This window comes from Echiichthys vipera (assembly GCF_963691815.1).
Source record: "Echiichthys vipera genome assembly, chromosome: 10".
Classification (NCBI taxonomy): domain Eukaryota; kingdom Metazoa; phylum Chordata; class Actinopteri; order Perciformes; family Trachinidae; genus Echiichthys; species Echiichthys vipera.
The window spans coordinates 22,346,991-22,371,192 of record NC_139835.1 but is presented as its reverse complement, the minus strand read 5'-3'; the positions used below and the strand labels follow the sequence as shown (position 1 = coordinate 22,371,192).

At 40.6% G+C, this 24,202-nt stretch overlaps 3 protein-coding genes across 3 annotated transcripts in view; all 3 read left to right on the top strand.

Annotated features, from left to right (window-relative positions):
* Nucleotides 1-2,130: 2,130 nt before the first annotated feature.
* cracdla (cracd like a) lies at nucleotides 2,131-8,891 on the top strand (the record flags this gene model as incomplete). Its single annotated transcript, XM_083921065.1, has 9 exons — nucleotides 2,131-2,179; nucleotides 2,607-2,751; nucleotides 2,841-2,976; nucleotides 3,067-3,207; nucleotides 4,852-5,106; nucleotides 5,198-6,209; nucleotides 6,470-7,398; nucleotides 8,293-8,413; nucleotides 8,507-8,891. 9 exons carry the CDS (start codon nucleotides 2,131-2,133, stop codon nucleotides 8,701-8,703), a joined length of 2,985 nt encoding a protein of 994 aa, XP_083777191.1. The 3' UTR covers nucleotides 8,704-8,891.
* A 4,180-nt stretch (nucleotides 8,892-13,071) lies between these two features.
* On the top strand, nucleotides 13,072-16,960 carry creg2 (cellular repressor of E1A-stimulated genes 2). The gene is made up of 4 exons (XM_083922324.1): nucleotides 13,072-13,530; nucleotides 14,825-14,994; nucleotides 16,068-16,181; nucleotides 16,291-16,960. The coding sequence occupies exons 1-4, from the start codon at nucleotides 13,117-13,119 to the stop codon at nucleotides 16,430-16,432; spliced, it is 840 nt and encodes a 279-aa protein (XP_083778450.1). The 5' UTR covers nucleotides 13,072-13,116; the 3' UTR covers nucleotides 16,433-16,960.
* Nucleotides 16,961-19,336: 2,376 nt separating this feature from the next.
* The window catches only part of mgat4a (alpha-1,3-mannosyl-glycoprotein 4-beta-N-acetylglucosaminyltransferase A), a 32,434-nt gene continuing 27,568 nt past the window's right edge, over nucleotides 19,337-24,202 (top strand). The window contains exon 1 of the mRNA XM_083921164.1: nucleotides 19,337-19,787. Within this exon, the coding sequence (XP_083777290.1) occupies nucleotides 19,694-19,787 (94 nt within the window). The 5' untranslated portion in view covers nucleotides 19,337-19,693. The remainder of the gene's footprint in view (nucleotides 19,788-24,202) is intronic.

The window sequence follows — 24,202 nt, the reverse complement described above, 5'->3', positions numbered from 1 at the left end:
ATCTGGCCCGCTGTGTAAATATATTTGGCCCTCAAGATCATAAGGTTAAGACCTGTCTGTCTTGTCTGCAGAGCCACCATGGCTGTAACAAAACAATATAAAATAAGAAACACCACGACAAGTACAAGGACATGCACTGAAAAGGTTCAACATTACATATCTGGAGAGAAGGGAAAACATGCACATTTGCAGTCTTTTTTTATTTTTATTTTTTTTAGTAAATATTGAGTTTGGCCCACAACTTTGTCCCAGTCTTTACATTTGGCCCACTGTGAATTTGAGTTTGACACCCCTGCTGTAGAAGATCACTTAAGCTCTAATGTCTGGTGCATTCAGATTTGAACTCTGGATCTTACCAGGGCTCGGAGATGGCTAATTCATGGTTGGTGTTTTTTTTTAATTTTTAACTTTCTTAGATACACATTACCACACACACACACACACACGTACGTAGACTCCCCTCGGCGATCACCTGGGGGTGTTAGCAACCCGGTGTAATGTGTAAACAGTCCTATGAGCCATAATTCCTGCATGCCTGCCCTCTTTCTAACTGGAGCTTTATTTTTTTCCCTCTACTCTCGTTTCTGGGCCTAAAATCAGGTTAGCGTTTTATAAGAAGCTTAGCGCAGAGGGCCACAGTGTGCCACTAATGTAATAGAGTATCTCTCTCTCGCTCTCTCTCTCTCTCTCTCTCTTACTCTCTCTCTCTCTCTCCTTTTCTCTTCTGTCCTCTTTTCTCTTTGTGCATTTGCTTACCCTGTCATGGAGTGTCCTTCTCTCTCTCTTTTTCCCTGCCTGTTTTTCTCTCTCCTTCCACTTCCCTCGCTCCCTTCCCTCTGCAACTCGCTCCGTCTGCAGATGTGGACGACTCAAGCCTGAGGTTTAAGCATAAGGACAGTGACACAGCTGAGACAAGACAACACGGCCCAGGGAGGAGAACACACAAGGAGGAAGGGAAGCAGAAGTGCTGCTCTTAGACTTTGGGTATGTTCACTCATTTTTGTACTAAAACAGTGAATGTGTGTGTGTTTTAACATGATAAGGAGACATATGCAGTACCTGGCATGAGAAGTTTCTGATTAAGCTCCTGTTGTGGATTATGGTGCTGTGAAATCTCACAAGGATCTCTCTGCAATGTCAATAATCCACTGGATTATCCGCTGTTTCTGGTTGGGGCCATAGTAAAAAAAAAAACTCTGAGTTACGGCCTGATTTATGAGCACATTAGTTTCATTCAGGGCTCTGGTGGGAAATCCACTCACAACTTTAAATGTATTCATAGGGAAAGAGGTTTCAAATGCTGCGTAAGTCACAAGCAACGTTTTGTCCTCATACACTTATATTCTTTTCAATCAGGTATGCTTTTATTCTGAGAGCAGGCTGGGTGATATGAGGTGCAGTGTGGACTTTGCATCCACAACCTGCCACATCTTGTCTTATCAGGCGCTCATGCTGATCACACTGTTAACAGTTTCTCGGCTACACAGCGAGCATTGTACGATTTACAGACCAAAAAGGTGCATCTCAAATAGCTCGCCAGATGTAGCAGTAAAACAAAGGAAACAGGCACTTTACGCTTTATCTTGCACCCAGTAAAACATCAACCCCAGATCTGAATGTTTGTCAGTGTTCATTGAGTAAAGCTGTCTGACAGCAAGATTTTAGCTTTGTTCACAAAATATCTGGCTGCACTGCTGTGTGATACTTATGTCCTACTAGTGCAATGTCATATAAGAGATACTCCTTGTTCTTGATGACGATGCATTTATGCTTTCTTATGTATATGGTCCTCTTGTTAAAGCTCCTTTGATTATATATTGTCCACCATAACTACTCCTCAGCACGCCCTGCCTAGCTACAGTTCCTGATAATGCCAATAAACCTTTGACCCTCTAGTGCAGAGTCATATCTTCAGGCTATCACACCAGTGCATTAAGTTGCACATGTGTGCCTGCCAGAGAACAGAGAAGACACCGCTGGAGTATTCACACCGCCTGAGATGCCCTCCAGCATGTGACAACAGCCTCTAAAAAACTGTACGCCTGCAGGTTTTTCTTGCAGTTGCTCCTCATTACTGGCACTTTTTTAATCACACACTTTCCTGTGGCCTGTTCTGCACTTCTTTCAGCGATGGAGTCTTTCTCTGGAGATACAGAAGAAAGCACTGAGGACATTCCAGGTGAGATTATCTGTCATGTAGTTTTATAGAAGAGTGTTACGGTGAAGAGAAAGCAAGTTGCTGACAAAAACGAGCGGTCAAAATAAAGATCAGTATAACACTGAAACAGTCGCACACATCAAAGACTATTTATTGTCAGTGATAGATGATAATCTAAAACATGGGTTGACATGCACCGGATGTAATCATTTAAAAAAGAGAATATAAAAGTGAGCCGAACCCAGATAAGCGGTCGAAGATGAATGAATATAAAAGGTAAAGTGAGGAGATTAGGGAGTTCTGTGTGTGTGTGTGTGTGTGTGTGTGTGTGTGTGTGTGTGTGTGTGTGTGTGTGTGTGTGTGTGTGTGTGTGTGTGTGTGTGTGTGTGTGTGTGTGTGTGTGTGTGTGAGAGCTACTGTGACCTGGATCTGTCTCTCAATCTGTCAGGGCGTAAAAAGTCCAAACTAAAGTCTCTCAAAACCCGTCTCTTCGGGAGGAGTAAGAGAGGAGGTGCAGAGGAAGACGCCAAACTCAGCCAGTCGGCCAGTGACATCACTGCAGGAAAGGCACTTGGATCCGCTGAAGATTTGGCGTGAGTGTCAACATGATAGTTAATGTTTGCTTAACAGCTCCATTTCTGTTTGGCTTCTAGTCAATGCTCTTCCACTCCTGCTACCACAGATGCTCCCAGGGGATGATGGGATCACGGGCATTGTCCCATGACAGCATCTTTCTGGCTGATCTGGTCCTGACAGAGGCTGAACCAGCCAGGGTCTTATCCCAGGAGAATGTACACAGCAAAATCAAAGCTCTGCAGGTATAGCCTTTTATTCTAGGCATTTTGTTGCGAGCTGTGCTTTTCCAAATGTAGTTCTTTTTTAAAAACACACGTGCCTCTGTGTCACAGATTAAGCTGCAGCAGCAGAAGATGCATTTGGGACCACCACCTCTGGTTCTGCCAATCAGACGTCCGGAGGATCTGGGAAGCAGCTCCGAGGATGGCGGTCTTCCCCACAGCTCCCCCGAGAGCTCAGGAGCCCTCAGCAAGGTGATTTATTATCTCACTTAAATGACACATGGTCAGTTATCTGCTTGATTCATCAGTTCAAGTTCAGTATAAGAGTATTTGAGGGCACATTAGGATTTTGAGAGTTTGCCCTGAGTAGATTTATCATTCAGACTCTACTAATTACTTTTAATCAGGCATTTTGGCTCTTCTCCATCCGTGTGCAACACTCACCAGGAGCCATAGCCCTTTTAATTTAGCAGGGTAGCAGCTTCTTTTTAGAGTGTAACATGCATGCAAATGTCTTTCTTATGCCTGCAGTGCAGTAAGCGCTTATGTGAATGTGTCCATGTGTGTTTCTTTGTGTGAATTTCGGTTCTTCTATGTTTATAGTTATGCAAACCCAACACGCTGCAAGAAGGGATATCCCTTTCAATTTTGGACATTTCTTTCAGTCCTAAATTCTTCTGGTTTCAAATCTGAGCTCAGGGTTTAGTTTAGTTTGAGGCAAAGTTTTGATGACTGAGTGGCAAATAAGGGAGTCGCATATGATTAAGGGACGCACACGGAAAAAAACAGTTGCAATTGTCTACCAGCATTAGATTAGATTCCTGTGATTCTCTCGTGAGGGGCTACCAGTTGAAATCTGGGGACCCATCAGCTATTTGTGTGAAGAAGCCTCTGGGAGTAATGGGAGCAATGTTTCCGGTTTTCCAGTGTAGCCAGCAGATATCCGGACTGCAGATGATTAAAATTTAGTGCATGCAATTAATTTCATGTTCTGGGGTCGCACAAAATGCTTGCAGGCCGCACCTTGAGCAACTATGGTTTACGGTAATTGTTAAAGGCAGTGTGCTCCATATTCAGAACATTAATATAGCAGTAAACAAATATTTGCTATGTAAAGATATAGTAAATAATGGCGTCCTGAACAGAAAATGAAGTCACTCGCCCTCTGCGTTTATTGTCTGGAGTTTATCTGTTGTTTGTTGTGTCTGAAACACTCCAAGCCTCAACCAAGCTCATTTATTTCTACTTAAGGTGCAAATTGAAAACAATGGATCACAAATATACTTTCACAGTAATCCCTAAACAGCTGTACACTGCATGCTTTTTGTAAATAGTGCCTTTGTTGGGCACTATTTTCAGATTAATCTAGTGAGTATTTACATCAGCAGGGTGGTGTGTGTGTGTGTGTGTGTGTGTGTGTGTGTGTGTGTGTGTGTGTGTGTGTGTGTGTGTGTGTGTGTGTGTGTGTGTGTGTGTGTGTGTGTGTGTGTGTGTGTGTGTGTGTGTGTGTGTGTGTGTGTGTGTGTGTGTGTGTGTGTGTGTGTGTCTGTGAGTGTGTGTGTGTGTGTGTGTGGGGGGGGGGGGGGGTAACTCAAAATAAACAAGCATATCCATGTTCACTGTAATGAAGGACCATGTCCCCCAGTGTAATAGTGTGGCTCATTGCTGTATTCATTCATTCATTTAATAGCTGTTGGTCTTTTCAGGGAATTTGTTGAACACAGCCAGTCTTAATATTTAAAGTCAGGGATGTAGGAGATGATCAGCTTGGTGTTATGCATTAGGGAATACATATGATCAATACGTGTTTTGTTATGACACAAATTATACAGTTTATGTATCTTTGCATTCAACCTGTATTTGCAGAGTTATAGTATGATTTTCCTTTCTTTTCAGACCATGTCCCAGCCATCCTCTCGTCCACTCTCACCTATCCCCAAGCTTGCACCAACCAAATCAATGCCCCTGACTCCACCTCTCCTTTTGCCTCTTTCTGTCTCCTCCAATCCCTCTTCTTCTGTTGTTGAGCCCCCGTTGGACTTCAGCTCTCCAGCACAGTTCACCCCCTGCCTGGATACCTCAGCTGCACGCCACCGGATGTCTATCAAGCCCAGAAACCAGAGGGCCAGCACCAAGAAGACACTCCCTGCAGTGAGTGAACATTGTTTCACCTTATATATAGTTGACAAACACACAATTCATGCACTTCCCTTACCTTCATTCTCTCTTTCTCCTTTTGCAGAATGACTCCAATTCTGACTTACAAACCCTAAACAACATCAACCAGCCTGAGTCTGTGAGAGAAGAAGAGCATCGGCTTATTACTCGAGAGGAGGTGACATTGGAAGCAGAACCAGAAAGGGTCATCACGCCTATTACATCTGAGCGTCTTCCTTCAAAATCCCCAGAGGTGGCACCAATCACATCAGAGGCAGCATCCAAATCAACGAGCATAACGCTTTCCCAGCAGGACCAAGCTCTTCTTGGGAGAATGCCCTCTGTACCCTCCCAGGTACTTAGAGTTAAGCCTCACAGACCAGCGGATGCAATGCCAAGTGGACGGCCACACTCATCCTTTATACAGTCAGAACTGAAGGACAACAGAGAAGAATTTGAGATACAGGTAATGTCCTATGACCAGAGAAATGCTCTAAAAAAGGTAGAAGTCTCCTCCGACGAGCCCTCGCCTTCCTTCGTCTCAGTTCACCAGCAGGTTCAATGTGAGACAGACAGCACAAGAGGATTTAAGAGACCCACCCCAGGATCTGGGTCCTTCCATTTCTCCATCACCACTACAAAAAACCGGGATGGAGAAAGACCCCGGTCAGGCAGTTTTGTGGAAGTGCTGGAAGCCAAGCACAAGGCCGTCGGCGGAACAGAGGATAAACCCTTCTCAAGAGGGGGCCCCTCTGCTGTGGGAAGACTTAGACCAGAAGGAGCTCTACACAGAAGTCCGGCTCCTCCTTGGGACAGGAGGGACAGCCTCAAAAAGGTGGAATCAGTGACACCATCTAAAAATGTGACCACAGATACAGAGGTGGAGAGCAGCCAGGAGTCTGTGGAGGAGGCAGTGGAAGCAAAGGAGGTCGGAGAGGATGAAGGAAAGACAGCATTTGGTGTAAAACTACGCTCTACATCTCTGTCGATCAAACTGCGGTCTGACGCCTCTCCTAACCATAACTCAAAGCCACCGGTGTGCGAGGAGCAAGCTGACAAACTAAAAAGACAGGAAATAAGAGACATCCAGCCGACAGGTGAGTCTTATTTTACCATGTAGAATACTGTATGTGTAATCTCAGGTTTACTTATAGAAGAAAAGATATTTACTTATTCCATACTGTGCTAATTCAGTCCCCTATACAGTTAAACATTGCACAGATGCTCACTGCAATTCACACTCCAGAGTGATAAGATTTGTACTGATCACAGGGGACCTTTGTACTTGAAATAGTAGTTAAAATACCACTCAAGCGGGGCTGCCAAGTGTGTCTAACTGAACTGTGTCACTCTTTAGATCCAACCCCATCTGGCTTCTCGCTTCCAGTAAAGCATGACCCACCATCTACCAGCAACTCTCACATAACAGCGACAGAAATCCAAACAACCTCTTCAAACCTCATAGAAGTTGAAACTGCTGCCGCAGTGACCCACGAGCCCCAGCCTGCCCCCCAAGCGGCCTCATCTGAGGTCTCCTGGATGAGCTTGGCAATGGAAAAGACCAGAAGCCTCCAGCAACTTTTTACTAGTAGATTTCCCAGAGATTTTACGGGAGCGCAGACAGTGGTTCAACCAGCAGCACAAGTGCAGACAGAGACACCGACCGGGGTACACACGCAAACTGTAAAAATACTTCAAAGTGCAACACCACTAGAGGCTGCAAATCAGCCACAAACTGATGCAGTCAAAGCAGAAACGGTGCAAAGTAGAAGTCAAGAACACACTATCAAAGCGTCACTAATGGCAGCGCAACAGAAGACGCCTCGTGTTCAGTCGACCACCTCCAGAGAACCACAAACCTTAAAACAAACCAGTGAACCTCAGTCTGCCTCTCAGCCAGCTGCACAGACTAATCCATGCACAGCACAGTCTCCCTTCCTCTCCTCCACACAAACAGAGACCTCATCTCAGTTTGCACAAGGGAGTGTCACACAGTCTCTTGCACAATCTTACCTTTCCTCAGGCCAGCAGCAACCCCCGCGGAGCAATCGAGGTCTTCCCCCTGCCAACCAGCTAAGATCAACAACCTCAGTTTCTAACACTTTGTCAGCTCCAGCTCCTCCTCCAGTTTCTGCATCGGGGAGAGGGGAAAGAGAAGTCACTGCGCAGGAAAAAGAGGGCGCATCACAGTCAGGAAGACGAGCAGTTTGGGTCGGATCAGTAAGCGAGAAGGCTGCTTTTTTGGAGAAACGATCAGACTGGACCACTCCACCTGGAACCAAGGGGGTCTGTGGTACTTCTTTGTAACTATCTTTCATACTGCGTTTAACTGAAGGATTAGACTGGTGTATTCTATATTGTTCTTACTGTCAGCAAATCTCATGAAAAAGCAAAAATAAGAGAATACAAATGGGAGAGTCTAGCCAAGTACATCCATGTAAACCAGTGCAATGTAGTGACTCTGATTAATTTAAGATAACTTTTAAAGGTCCCATATCATGCTCATTTCAGGTGCATACCTGCATTTTGGGGGTTTCTACTAGAACATGTTTTCTTTAGTGTTCAAAAAACACATTATTTTACCTTCTGTCTGAATATACCTGTATTCACCCTCTGTCTGAAACGCTCTGTTTTAGCGCCTGTCTCTTTAAGACCCCCTCCCAAAAAAACCCAGTCTGCTCTGCTTGGTCAGTGTTTCAGAGTAAGCTGCATCTGGTTTTCTCTACAAAATCATTGCAGCTGGGAAATGACTGTAACGGCACTGTAGCTGCACTTTTTATATTTAGTATAGTTGTGACATCAAGACCGTACAGAAATCTTGATAGCTCGTTTGAAGCATGGACACAGAAAAAAGAGGTTTAAAGACACCGTTTCTGAATAACGGCTGTGTGGATTTCTCTGCGAATTGAACCTTTTGATACTTTGAGACAGTATTTATATCGCACCTCAGCTTATAAAAAAAAAAACCATGGAAATCTCACTTTTTTACAGTATGGTATCTTTAATAGTTTTTGAACAATGATGCTCTTTGGCTAGACACACAATTCTTAGTGAGTTGGTTGAATTCCATGTTGGTTTGGTCTTCATGTTGCAATTTCAGCAGATTTATTCTTTCTAACTACTATTGTTTTATACTGAGAGGTTATCCAAAGCAGATGATCTAATTCAGTTTTTCCTCAGGTGGAATTGAAGAAAGCTCAAACAGAGGTGCAGACAAAAGGTGAATCCCCGGCCTCAGTCAAACCAACGGCTCTAAGCAAAGACACAAAACCGGAGGGAACACAAGCGGTGAAACCTGCAGGTGTGTTGACATACATTAATTACAACTGTAGAAATACTTAATGCAGTATTCAGCATCTCAATGTGCAGCAACATGACCTGCTTTTTATTTCAGAATCAAGTCCCACCAAAGTTCCAGACAGGCCTCGTGAGGACAAATGGCTGCGGAAAAATGTGGTGTCATCTTCATTACGTTCATCGTCTCCTACAATCCCATCAGCGTTGCAGTCCATGCCTGACAGCGGCCAGCCATCCTGGATGGAAATGGCAAAAAGAAAGTCAATGGCCTGGAGTGATAAGTCCATGGACTGAGAGGGAAAAACAGACCGACACACTGTTAGATACAACAGTATGGACAGACAAATTATTATGTTGAATTTCTGTTGAGTCTGTCAGAAAGATGTTGATTTAACTCTGTTGTGTTTGTTTTGACTGGTATTCAATTGTTAAGTTTTAATGTTATATTGAGAGACAGAGAAGTACAGTATATATTGAAAATGCCCACATTTATTATAATCCATCTCCAGTGGAAGCACATCTAAATAAATAGTATTTCTGAATGTTTTAAGTGATTCAGCATGGCACTGCTGTTATTAGTTTATACTAAAAATAATAAAATTTCTAATGCTACGTTTCTTTGAGTAATTTATCAAGTGAGTTAATGTAAGGTGACTGCAGAGAGGTTAAATGACTTAATTAAAATATATAATAACTGACTTCATACTCAAAAATTATGCCAAAACTCTCCATACATGGATAAAAATGTTTTTTTTTTTTTAAAAAAAACCAACTGTTTAACTCGTGATGATGAGGCAATAAGGGTGAATGTGGAACAGTTCTCTAACATAGCCAAATTGTAATATTTCTTCAACACCGTATGTGGAGTGTGGGTCAAGACTGAAGTAAGTGTAAGGACATTTGAGTCTGTTGTCCCGGTTTTTCCCTGTGTATAAACTTGGCACCAGTGTACCAGCATAACATGGGACATCCATTTTCTCACTATCTCGGCCTACAGCCCCTTCTGCAGGCCTTTCCCGAGCTGTACATCACCACTGTGAAATGGATTATTGTTGGAAGGTTACACTGCATCTATGAAACGGACACTTTACCTATTCTAACCCAGGCCTCACTCATGGCAGGAGTCATGGTAACCCTACGAAAACTTGCAAAAACTCCCGTGAGACTAGCTTCCCGACCACCTACCCTTAACCATTTGAGTTCAATGCTTAAACTTAGCCCCACTCCAGACACATTATTTACAGTGATATGATTCTTATTTTGTTTTAAATGGTTTTCCCGCATAGAAAGTGAAACTTCTGCAAATCTTGGGTTCCCATCGAGACACAAGAGACAGGCGAAACACTTATCTGAGTAGTGCCCACACTGCCATGACCAGGACCTGGATTAAAATCAGCATAATATCACTTTCATATAGTTTTCTTTTGAAACCAGAGTATGTATTGAACACGTGCTGCCAATACTTAATTGGGTGCAAAAAACTTAAGACCAAAGAAATTTAATTCAATTTCGACACTTGCTCCAATGCCCACTCCTGTTGCAAGATTTTTTTAATTACTTGCTTTTTAAGAAAAACAAACAACAACCCTATAATGGTGATTAAGGCTCATTGAGGGACCCTGTGAGTTTTGGCCAAGGGCCAGAACAGACTCTAGAGTGGCCTCTGGCTGCAACTACACGCATGGCAACTTTAGCTTTGCTGAATCTTTATCATACATTTAGATTTGGATATATTAAAAGACACAGTGCCCAGTAAATAGAAAGATTTCCAGTTCAGACACCTAAAGAGGTAAGTCAGAGTAAAAACTGTAGCAATGTCTTTTACTGTCCATTTAATCATCTTCCAACTCCTCACATTTATATTTGGACCCCCTGAAGAGTCCTGACCCTCACATTAGGAACCATTGGTTAACCTAGAAAAAAATTATATAAAATCTTAATGTGCAGTAACCATGTGAAGTTAGTTAAGTAAAAACTGCCACATGTCAGTTAAGTCATTCAAACCAAGGGCCTCTACACTTCCTGTTCATTTTGGAAAAAATAAAAACAATTAAATTAAATTAAATAACATGCTAGTACAGCAGTGTTATGGGCCTTTTCAATGACTGCAACAGGAAATAAACTAGGACACATTGAGTATGTTTGTGTCTTTGAAAATGTTGGTCTAAAGCCACAGCAGATATTCTGACAAATTCTGAACAATAAAAAACAGTACTTCAGAATAAATCAGGAATGAATCATTTGTTCTCTAAGTTTCTCCAGTGTACTTAGAGGGAACATCTCCACCTTGCCTATAATCCAGTAAACCTATCATCAAGGTTGGGTAAATGTATTATTTTAACTTTTCACAAATTTCTCCTTGCTCATAACTCGTTAGATTCATGTAAATGTATATTTGCAGAAATATATATATATATATATATATATATAAAAACAACAAAAAACATTGGAACGATTATCTAACAATTTGGAGGACCCCCTGCAGTGACTCTGAGGTCCTCCCTGGGGCTCCCGGACCCCCCTTTGAAGATCTCTGTGTAAAGGATTGAAGATTATCAGGAAGTTTGTCCATCCCTCCATCATGTGTTATAAAACAAATGTCCTTGTCTTGTCCGTAGGGGGCGCTGTGCAGGGCATGTGTAGGTTGTGAAACCTCCTCGTGTTTGCAGAGCGAACACACGTAAGGTTATAAACATAGATATAAAGAGTAGATGCCGCATCGAACGTTGGGCCGCGAGAAATGCGGCCGCCATCTTGGATCGGTCCTTCTCCCAGATCAGTTCTATGAGTGACTCGTTGAGCCTCTGAGTTGAGCAGCAGAAGGAACAAGATGCCAGAGCACTGTGCAGCGTATTCCTGCTCTAATCTAATATTACAATATTACAATTCATAATCAGTACGGTACAGTACAATTTTAAACAATTATACATAAATCCATGCATTTTTGAATGTAATAGTGAGTCCCTCAGGCTGTGGCAGGTAGATAAATATTTAGCTGCCAGAGGAGCTGCTGTCCCTTATTATATTATTATTATCTTGTCACAGTAGAGGCGTGGAGATTAGCCTCTGTGGGAATCTTAGTTAATTTACCCCCGGCCAGATGTGTGTGTGCAAGCCTGTGTGTTTGTGTGTGTGTGTGTGTGTGTGTGTGCCTGTGTAGATATGAAAGGAGAAGCAGGGAGGAGAGGGGTTGTCGTACATGTGGTCTAGTGTAAATGGATTGCACATTTCCAGCAGTAGGTCAGCGGAGGATGTGCTGTGGTTTCATGAGAGGAAGACACTTCAGAGACAGTTCATCTCAGGTCACCTCAGATATTCTCAGTTTTGTTTTTTTAAATATTGAACATGACATTGACATGAATTATGAGATAATTTTTCATGTCATGTCACTTTTTTTTTTAAAGTTTAGTCTATCAAAGGAGAAGTGGCAGAATCTGACCAATATCCTTTGCTGTTAAACTGTTTCATCAAACAGGAGCAACATGATGTGGGGTTTATTATAAAGAATGAATTAGAGGTTTACGAGGCAAGCGTGAACATGTATTTCCACTCTGTGCCCGATATTCTCACAGCTGAACAAAATGTTCCATACATTTTTACTTGGTTCTCCACATCTCCACTTAAAGCAGGACGAACGTCACATGTTTGTAAACCAGAACTGATGAGTCCAGGCTTTTTTAGTTCAGTTGTACCAGAGAAGTTGAAACAGTATGAAAAGAAAAAATCATACATTTATTTAACTAAGGAAAAATCTTAAATGGTTTGTATAATTTAAAATGGATATTACTGAACTATGCCCCGTGTTTTTGTTTGCACATTAAATACAATTACTACATCATTAAAATATGTAATAAAGAAGACATTCACATAATTAGACCTTGCCTAAAAACAAAGGACACAGTCATTTTAGATACTATACAAAGTACTCCTCCAACATCACTGTCTTTACCAATTAGAGCTACACTCTAATTGGAAACTGTGCAAGAACAAAACAGTGTGAAAATTATCGATTTAACAAAATGTTATATATATTTTTATACCACACACACTCGCTCAAATGTGGACCCTCCCTCTCCTCTCCACTACCACGACTATGCGACTGGCAGAGCATGGATCATTTCTGAATATTTATTAACATATAGGGTTCGGCTCTTGTTTTTGTTTTTTTAGTGCTTTAAATGGAAGTGTGTGTGTGTGTGTGTGTGTGTGTGTGTGTCTGTTTGACTTGTATTTAGTTGTGTCCAAAATGTCATCTCTCTCTCTGACCTAATTGTATTGATACTCTTGATTTATATGTATTTTAATTTTCTCTGAGTGTGTGTGTGTGTGTGTGTGTGTGAGAGAGAGAAAGAGAGAGAGTGAGTGAGAGAGAGATTTATGTATTCATGTATGAAATACAGCCTATTAATACTCTATAAATGATTTATCTTGTTGTGTTTATATTTATAGTGTTTGTAAAACACCTATCATACATCACATATATCATATATCAGAATATTCTATTACTGTTAATCCCACTGTGAATATTAAAATACGCTGAACCGTGTCCTGTCCTTACACTGAGTGGAGCGGGCGACCGGGCCAAGATGGCGGCTCCACCGCTCGTCAGCGCCAATAGGCCCAACGTTCGATGAGGCGTCTACTCTTTATGTCTATGGTTATAAACAAACAGTGGTCTGAGGACGGCCATTGTCACAGACCAGGGTCATGAGGGCCCGTTACTTCACCCTGGCGGTGTTGGCCAGTGTCCTGAGTGTGTGTCAAAGCTACACCCTGAGGAGCTCGGTGTCATGGGTCGTGTCCTCCAACGACGTGGTGGAGGAGGCGGACCTGTCGGAGGAGGTCGCCCCGGCGTTGCTGGTGGACGGTGCGGGGCTGTGGAAGCAGGCGTACCAGCCCTCAAACGTCCTCGGAGACAGTCTGGAGAGCCCCGGGGAGCTGGTGAAGCCGGAGAGCGACAATGTGGCGCAGCTTTCCTCCTCTCGCCTGTTTTCATACCGGCTGGAGAAGGTGAAGTCCGGCAGCAGTCCTCCCCCGCACCAGGAGACCGCCAGGACGGCCAGATACATAGCTCATTACAGTGACTGGGGACATCTGGCCACCATTTCCACTCTAGACAAGGTAACACACACACACACACACACACACACACACACAGCTGATAACTCTTTGTTTTGTGTTTTACTGTCACCCCCCCCCCCCTTTTAAACGGTTTATAGCAGATTTTTAACTGCCATGCTCTGTTACTGTTTACATAGGCTATTGTTATATTGTGCATCTATCACTGATGTGTTTATTTATGTGCACTATCCTCTTTTGCTGCTGTAACACTGACACCAAAATCTTCTTTTAATTGATTTAAATGAAACTAGAGTCAGGGCTGTAGCAAATGTTTTAGAAATACTGAGGTCCAGTGGTAGAAAGCAATTACATTTGCACCTTTCAAGTAGCCTTTAGTTTTGAAGTAGGCCTTTTTATAGGTGTGTTTACAGGTGTCTTCAGTTATGTGGGTCTATTAGGTTGGAGTTATGCAAATACTGGGGTTTGCAAGGTCACCACTATGTACTAATGAGAATGGCAAAGTTGTAAAGTACCCCACAACAAAAGTAATAAGAAAGCTGAAAAAACAGAAATACCTTGTGTGAACAACTTATTAGGCTATTTTGCACATAAGACTACAAATAAAAAAACAAACAATCATCCGTCAGGACCATGGGGAAAGTGGACCATTCTGCATAATGCGGGTGAATGCAGACAGAGTATTTTTTACATCAGGTATATCTACTTCTGAGTACTTTTTCTGCTGCTCGAGTCATATGAATGAAAACCCCATTCTTTGTTATTTTTATTTTTTTTACCCATTACGTTTTAACAACCTAAACAATTTTTACTGGTTTATTTGGTTTAAGCTTTATTATATTTTTACTATTAGTATTTACGCTGTATCTTAACATGATGTGGTTAAAGATACTTCTGGACCTGGGAGAAATTTTAAATTTGCCAGTTCCTCTTAATTTCCACTGTCTTAAGTTGGATAACCTGTGATATGTGCCTCTATGTGTATGTGACTCGACTGCAAACCAAATCTACCTCCAGGTACTAATAAAGTAACTTTAACTTGTGTATCTAAAATGTTTCTAATACTCTACTGAACTCTATATTTAGGCTTTATTTAGTAATTGAGTTGGCCAGTAACAATGTAATGTAAATAGTTTGAAGTTCAAAACTAGTGGACATGAACTCAGTGGTAGCTACAGCCCGACAACTACCAACCAATCTTTGTATTTTACATTTTATGGATTAAATTAAACATGGACACCAAGGTTAAATCCTTGTTGTTTTTTTCGTGAATATGGTTTTAAGCAACCTATTCCAAGACATATTTGGTAATTTCCTACTTTTTTTTGTTGCACAGATCAAAGGTCTCCCCTTTGGGAACATCTTCTCCGTCAGTGATGGACCGCTGGACAACAGCACTGGAGTCATCTATTTTTATGTGACTCCAATGGACAACACCGTATCCGACCTGAAAAGTAACCCCTACGCTTCTCTCACGTTCTCGGAGGCTGAGGGAGAATTCTGCAGGTAAACCTCAACTTTTGAAATATCTTCCTGAACTAATGAACAGATTAATTTGCTTAAGGGTCCAGGGGGGAAAAATAGTTACTGGGCCCCAAAACTGAAATAATGAAAGTCTTAAAACTCACTATATTAAAACAGAGACCCTCTTTAACACAGGTAATAAAGCAGGACCAACCTGAGGGACTTTATTATGTCAGTTGAAATTGTGCTTAAACAGTGTTTATTTTTTCAAATTAGTTAATATAAGTACAAACAAGTTGACACAGCTTTTTGGGCTCTTTGTTGCCAGATTTGCCTACTTGCTGATGTAACACCGACTTAATAAAATGACTTCAATGGGGTTTAAAGCAAGAAACAGTTTTTTAGCCTAAAAGTTGTCCAGGAGGAAACGTGTACAATGAATTTAATAAAAAATTATATCAATTTAAAACTGCTCTGTGACTGAAATCAGGCATTGTGTCCTGCTTCAAATTACCGCAAGGCTCAGAAATTCCTATTACTGTATATGTGTAACAGTTGTCTGTGTTGTGTAGTTTATTTGCAAGAAGGACTGACACTCTCTTAGCTTCAGGACCGGACTTTTATTGCTGGACAATGATACAGAAATGACTGGTCAGCTTACGGTCAAGCACAGCACTCGTTCGGCACAGCTTCACGGAGTAAAATTAGCAAGTTGGCTCAGCCTTCGAGCTAAGGTTGCTAGTTTTAAACATTAAACAAAATAAACTCTCTGTAACACATTTAGTTACATGTAAAAAAAAACTGTCCCCAGCTTCCTGAACATGATATCATGATAACTGAATCATTACATTACATTGTTTACACAGTTGCAGTAGGTTATAACGTTGTGCTTTGTGTAACAAACCTACCATGGGCTCAATCCTCCCACACTGGCACTGTGTTTCGTCACAGCCCATAGTTATGTGGGCTGAGGAGAGCCCTGCTAACCAGTGAGCGTCCGTGATACATGAATAAAGATAAATATGATTGGCTGTCACTGGGGAGGTGGAATCAACAGCAAAACTCTGTTACATGTGCATGTTTTACAATGGTAACATGGTCCTCCGTGTTTCAAGGCAAATGGTGTATGATCCAGAAGATCCAAGATGTGCACGACTCACTTTAACAGGCAAGATGGTGGAGGTGGCCCCAGAGGAGCTGGTGTTTGCAAAGGAGGCAATGTTCTCAAGGTAACTCAGCTAATGGAGGATGTAGTAGTGCATGAATACATGTTTGGCTTCCTTCAACCCTGAAAATAACAATGTGTTGTGTGTCTGCGTGTGGCTGTTGTTTTTTTAGACATCCTGTGATGGCAAAGTGGCCAGTGGGACACAAGTGGTTCTTCATGAAGCTGGAGTTGATCCAGGTCTGGCTGCAGGACTGGGTCGGAGGCGTATCACTCATCCCACTAGAGGACTACTTTAAAGCTACGCCTTTCTGAGAATATCCCTCCTTCTGCATCATGTCTCCACCTCTACAGATCAATTCAGCTTTCTGCACCACTCCTGTCACTCGAACAAGGGGCAAGGATCCCCACAGCAGCAATGAGCAAAGAATATTTTTTACATTTTCAAATACTGTTGCTGTTATAATTTGTGAAAGTCAATATTCTTCACAAAAGCAGCTCATCAGCTTCCTGTTTGGTGTGTGAATGTATTTAAAGTCAAGAAGCCGATTAAACTGAATGGTCACAGTCATTACAGCTGACAGAAAAGTCATTACATATATTCTTTATAAGCATTGATTACTATTGTATGGGTTTGTATTAAAACGTGTGCTGTTTGAAAAATCAATGAATGTTGGCACACAGTTATCGTGCTTACTTTTAATATTAATATTTTGTGTTCAGTTAGATTTAAATTTTCAAAGGGAATTGCAATGTATCCAAGGTCAAGAATGAACTCTGATCCTAAATAAGCAATATGATTTGATACTGTGTGCATACAAATAAAACAAACGTCGATCTACAGTGTTGTCGGACTCATAACCTGAAAATGTATTACGGTGTTGTTCTGCTTGCATGCACAGAGCGAGCCAGACTCCAATACTAAAGAGACAATGGTGACAAATATTATCTCTAATAAAGTTTCACCAGCTCACTGAGTGCTACAGTGATACAATGAGAATTTAAAGGTATAAATATTTTTGATTGCAGTCATCTCTCTCCACATTTGTTATCAGAAATCCATCTGTTCCTCATTTCTCTCTTTCTCTCTCCTTTTCTTCCTGCTTAACCGGTGCAGACTGATGTCCGTCCTCCACAGAGCTGGGTCTGTCCGACGTTCCTGCCTGTTAAAGGGAAGGTTTTCGTTGCCACCGTACTCTACGGGGGAAGAGTTGGGTCTATGTAAATCATAAATAAGTGGGCGTGTGTGGTCTATACCTAGTTTCTAAAGTGTCCTGAGATAACTTTTGTTATGATTTGGCACTATAAATAAAATTGAATTGAATAGAAATAACATTTAAACATGTGAAGATGTTTCTTGGTTTTAAAGAAATAAAGCTCTTATCTATTAGTGAGTGCCACTGGCTTTGAACATGCCTGATGAAACCAGGATGAAACAATCTATGGACGAAACTGACAACGCCAATTACTTCTACTTTAATGGGGTTGAGGGCCGACCACTAGATGGCGCACTTTCTACTTGAATATAACTAAGAGTGGCTGCTCAGGTTAACTTTCATTAAAGGACTTTCAACCTTTAACTCCCAGAAATTCTGATTTAATTTATATTTTTGATACTAAAATATATCAAGTTTATAATTTTTGACTAAATTACATAAATATGCAAGAAATTAGACTATACATTTGATACGAATATATGATACATTAATTGTATTTTCTAAGATACTTGCTTAAAATTTGGTTGAGTCTGGAAAAAAAATAATACTAATAAAAAAATAAAATAAATGTATGACAGGGGAAGCTGTCTAAATAACAATGAATGATGGAGAAAGTGTGGGATTAAATGTGTATACGTCTTCCCTTCTTTTTGGACATGTCAAAAAAGAAAAAACAAATCAAATATGTGCTGTTTAAGTATCTCTGTGCTTTCTAATTGTGTAAAATTATTTTCTGTTTGACTTATTCTGTTTTTTTTTTTACATGTTTATAATAAGATTGAATCAAAATCAAATCAGATAGACATTTGAATCTTGACACAGCAGATTGAGTTGTCATATATTTGAACTGATAAAATGCAGTTTCTTTAATAACAGCCACCATTTCGAGTTGCTCGAAAGACCCCAGGCTATGTATGTTTTATTTTGAAAGTGTTACCGGAACCTGCCCGTACACACACAGACAGACGTCTATGAGTGCCTCAGCGGTTAAAGTAGGGGGTTTTAAAGCAGTTTGTAGCATTTATTTAACTTAATTTATATTTGTTACATGGAGAGGACGGCCTCAAAGTCTGAAACAAACGTAACCTCTCAACGAATAACAAAAATATAACCTGCTTTTTCACTCATGAAGACATAAGTCACTCTTTTTCATTACTGTCATAACTTTATAAGTCACCATAAACGACAAAATGTAGTAACTGTTATTAAAAAATCAGATTTAAAAACATATTTTTAAACGATATCGAATTTTAAACTACTGAAGAAAAAAATAATTAAAATAATGTATGTAAATCGTATCATTTTATAACATATTAGGTAAATCCCTGTATGTGTTCATGATTGTGTTCAAATCTGTATACCTTTATCTTATTTTATTTTTTATTATTTTACTAATGTCCTGTACTTTTTGGTTTCTTTGTGAATCCTGTTGTTTCTTTAAAATGTATTTGACAAGTGAAAGTAGCCTACTTTTGAAAAATAAACGTTAACAAAAATAATACATCATTTAAAAAAATAAATAATAATAATAAAATAAACTGACGACAAAATGTCATCACTTGAACAGATAGAATAAGCCAGTTAAAGTTTTTCGCGTCAGTTAGTTGCTACGGTTGCTACCGGTTGCTACGCTGATTCGTTGGGTTCGTTAGCAACACATGCTTTTATTTTTTTAAATTCATCTGTTGAAGCGGAATCAACGTGATTTTTTTAACCGTTTTTTAAAATTCTTTTTTTCATCATATTTTCACCATAAAATTATTTTTACACACAAGAAAAACAAATACGAAAACATATATAGGGTAACACAACAACAACAACCAAAAAACATAAAAAATAATAAAAAATTAAAAGAAAAAAAAAAAAAAATCAACGTGTTTGAGGCGTTTGCCTTTCGGGCCACCGTCAGAGAGCGAACAGCCAATCCCAGAGGACTAACCGTCACACACTCGAAATGCCTTCTACTTGTAACTTGTAGCTAACGACTGGCTGTAAAAAAAAAGACAATTTAAAAACAATGTATCAGCAGTTAGTTTGCTCTATCTTAACCGAACATGTAAGCGGTCTTGTCACATAAGGCAGTTGACTCGTGACCGATCGCCAGTAGGACGGTACAGGAGGAGCAGCTGAAGGCAGTTACAGCCCTCCGAACAACGACGAGAAAAGACGCACCGACGGTACACCCGAGTCCGTGCTCACAGTCCCGTTAGCTACAGCGGTTTTTTTCTTTAACCGTTTAACGCCCCGTATGCCGCCCGTCTCGACACCCTGAAGGCAGAGACAGAAGGAGGGAGGAAGGGAGGCAACGGCAGCTCCGCTAGTCCCCGACACTCGAGGAGAGAGGCATCGCTGAAATGAGATGAGGCTCAGAAATGGAACTGTGGCCACTGCGATTATTTTCTTCACGTCCTTCCTCAGCCTGTCCTGGTACACAGCGTGGCAGAATGGCAAAGGTAGGGTTCAACATGTCTACCACACACACTTAGAAGGTGTAAGGCCTCATTAACAAACTGGCTGACATGCAGTAGGTCCAGCAGCAGCAGCAGCAGCATGTCGTATAGGGCAGCAGGTGTTGTTCAATCCAGTGAATGTGTCCTAACAGGTAACGTGACGTTCCTGACATTGTTTTGGTGCAACACATATAGCCCACTCATGCGTTTTCACACTTGATGATGATATAGTGAGCCCCCCCATGTCTCACAGCTTCATTGCTCATCTTGCTTCATCTCCACACTGTTGTTTTCATTTAACCTCAGTTAGTCACTTCTTAGGGTCAGTTTAAAGCACCAGGCAACACAGTTTGCCCAACACTTTAAGATAAACACACCATGCAATGTCATTTCATTTCCTGCACAAGCATTCCAGTCTTTCACTTGAATATTATCCCTATTTATCACACAAGTGCGTCCGTGTTTCATTATAGTACAAGAGTGCTTTTTTTTTGCCAGGGTTAACCCAATCCATGTGGGAGGGTTATTGGCCTTAGTGATTTGTTATCAGCAGAGTGTAAATAATTGCAGCCTTTAGATAAATTCCGAGCCAAGGCTTCATGGTGTGATTACTCAGGAGCTTATCAGCTTGATGAAATTTTTTCCTTTAAATGGAGTCCAGTGAGTGCCACCACTCGAGCACGCTGGGACTGCTCCATGGCTTGACGAAAGTACGTGTGCTAAGCAAAGGTCAAGTGGCATTGCCCTCTGTTCTGTGTGCTTCACCTGTTGATACAGTGTGTAGGCAGAACCCAGAGAGTACCCAGAGTTGATGATATTGGCAAAATGTACAACATTTGAAGCATTAATATCTCATCTCATCTCATCTCATCTCATCTCATCTCATCTTCAATCGCTTATCCGGGGTCGGGTCGCGGGGGCAGCAGCTCTAGCAGGGGACCCCAAACTTCCCTTTCCCGGGCCACATTAACCAGCTCTAATATTTGCAGTGAACTACTTTTGGTTCCCTGATCATAAAGGAGAAAAATGTGAGAGAATGTGTGCATTAATTTGACATGCATTTGACCGTAAATTTTAGTATATAGATGTTTTTGTCCTATTACCCTAAACAACCTGAACTCTCAAAGAAGGTCACTAGGCCATCTTTCATAGCACACTCTTTGACTTGTGATCATGGGACAGTCACAGGTGTTACCAATAACATTAACAATGGCTCTGTTGTGTGTCCCAGGAAGCTGTGACAGTGAGTCAGCATTCGCAATATCAGGACCTTGAAATTCAAGCAAAAATTAATTTCAGACGCCATCAAATGTATTATTTGCTCCAGCGCTTTCCCAACTGTCACATGTCAAAATGTCTTCAGTGAGAAAAGCCTATGAGCAAAGTAACACTCGCTGCTATTGAATTAAAAGAAAATGTGCCCGCCTGTATGGTGGCAGAGAGAGCTCAACACACTGCAACCTAAGAAAACTCAGGCAAATAGACAAAACACAAGCAAATGAAGAGAGCTGGGGGTGTCCTTGTATCTGATCAAGCACGGTATCAACAGATAACCAATATTAAAGGACTTGGATCAGGATCTGGGGCCAAAAAGAGTGAATAGGGACTTAAGGAAAACCTCTTGATAAATAAAAAAACTAGCTAATTTTAAAGAGCAAACAGTAGTAGGCAGAGTTAGAATGGAGACAATGAACCACGCCTAAACTAAAACAAATATGGTTAATTCTTTTTTGAACACCATCGTTATAGTTTTAGTGTGGGTGTAGTATCGCAGCGTTTCCGTATTTTTAGTTTTAGTCGTATTTGTAACAAGCTTCTCCATGCCACATACATGTTGAAAAATCGGAGGTAATGCTTTTTAATTTGATTCTGTTTTGCGTTTTTGCAGCGTTTCTTTCCTAGAAAGCTGTCTCGAATACGTTATTCATTTGTTTTTTTTCTTAAGATGCAGTGCATTAGCGAGTGCTGGATGATTTGGCCAAAGTGTTCTGTTTTGGAGAAGATATTTCATATCTGGACAACGATACATATCACGATATAGAATGTACTCTGGTAATTCAATAAATAAATAGTCTGTGAAACAACCACATTTTAACCCTATTTTTGTATTCTCCTGTGTGAATTTAATACAGAAATGAAAAGTATTTTCTAATTTTCTTAAGAACTGTAGTGCAAAATCTAATCTCAAAATAGATTTTCTGAAACATTAGTTAGTATGTGATTTCATCACGATACGATTCCACTGAAAGACGATAAATGATCATATCGAATCATCAGCCCAACATTAAGCAACATAGTATTGAAAACATTAAACCTATTTGTTTACTCAAAGGATAATTTCAGTTATTTATCCATCTATCTATCCATCTATCTATCTATCTATCTATCTTGGAATACAAACATGCGTCACATATAATCATGTTCTTGGGGTAAACAGGGTTGTGTGCAGTAATGAAGATCTCTTTTGAGCCTTTTAGTGAAAGCTGGAGTATTGATTTATACCATAATTTCTGGGCAGCATTAGTTTTTGTTAAGGCCACTGACACAAATAGCTCTCATTCTCTGCTGAAAAGTTGCATTTCTTGTGCGCAACGCTCTGCTGTTTTCTTTCTTTTTGGGACAGAAATCAAATGTAACACTTAGGTATCCTAGCTAGACGCTAAAGACTTCTCCCAAATAAAATGTGCTTTACTCAAATGCACACTTACATGCTTACAGAAAATTATTTTGTCACATCAAGATGCCTGACACTGAATGTTTATCAGTCTATCTTAAGCTTATATGTCAGTATAATAACCCCAGGGTATAAAACTCTTGATTAGTGTGCAGGCTTTTTTCTGTATCAACATCACAAGCTTGCTTCTTGACTCTATGCTTGTGTTGTTCCTTGATTTAACATGAGATGTGTGAATACAGCTTTTCTTTCTTTCTTTCTTTCTTTCTTTCTTTCTTTCTTATTACATAGAAGGTTCTTTTATGTTCCATATCATTTCTCCCTGCGGTTATATATGTCTGCATCTCTCGATGCTGCCCAGCGTGGGTGTTTGTGTGCTTGGTTTCAGGCATTGAGTCATTCTGAAAAGGAAAATGTCCGGTGCTTGTACACCGAAAGCATATTTGTACATGGGCTCTTAACTGTGTTGTATGATTCAGTTGAGAAGCAATCTTGGGCAACGTTTTTATTTAGAAACAATGATTAGCCTAGCTCTTTGCTTCTGACAGCCTGTCTTGTCCCTGGTCACTTGACTGCTGTGAATGAGAGCTGTGCCAGTCAGCTGTCCAAACACTTCATGTTGAATGACTCTCCAGAATGTGTACTTCTCTGTCAGAGTCCGCCTCATCCCCCAGTGAGAGACTGCTCTCTGGTATCTCACTGGTTGTATTTCAAATAGACCTTAACAATATTGTTGTTAATACAGGATGGATAGGACTAATAATGTAGGGGTTTGAGATGAGGGTGGCACAAAAAGTTAATGCAGTAATATAGTGCAATAATTCCTTTCACATAAGGTTAGGACAAACAAACTACACGGACAAAGTAACGTACACTGGTGACCCAGCAAACGTGCAAAAACCCACCGTGTTTATTGTCAACCTAATGTGAAGAAAGGGACGCTGTATTATTATTTTCCTTGTTTTAATGTATTTTCTTTCTCATTCATATCGAAAGAGTCTCAAAATCTCTTTTACAAAACAGACTTAAAGAATATCACAACAAGATGTGTCAGTCAGACAAAGCCGTCATTAAAACTGTCTCAAATATGAGTAACACATCAGTAAGTAGAACTTTGAAACACCACAGAGGAGTGAGTGTATTTGACTTGAGTTTAGTTTTGCAACACTGTTATAAGGAATAAAAACACATCACCTTCCAGTTGCGAGTGATGACTATCTGACCTTTCCATATAACTGGTGAGTGGTGAGAGAGATATATCTCTTGAGTAATGAATCGAATGACACTGTGGTGTAGACATCGAATTTTAGACAAAGTTTAGAGGTAGCATGAGCATACAGGATATTGTAAATGATGTGGTATTTAATTATATCCTGTTCTTCCTGTTCTTAGTTGTTCTGATACTCATACCAGTATCGGAAATGCCTCATACTGTATAAAAGGTCGGTATCGGTATCTTTTTAGCCTGAAAACTTTACAGTAGATTTGAATATGCTTTTTTCCGTGATGACTGACTGTGAGGCTAGATCATAAAAGACAATTATATGACATTCCCTGTCTTTTTAATATTTTACAAACCTGAACCAGACCATACAATCATACAACAATGATAGCAACCAAATCACATCCATAAAGGGTGAGTAGTGTACAGCTAGGAGGAGAAACTAGCTCTGTTCCTGTATAAGGATCCACGTTAAAATTTTAGTATAGTGATAGAAACAGATATTTGTTTCAGGTGACATCC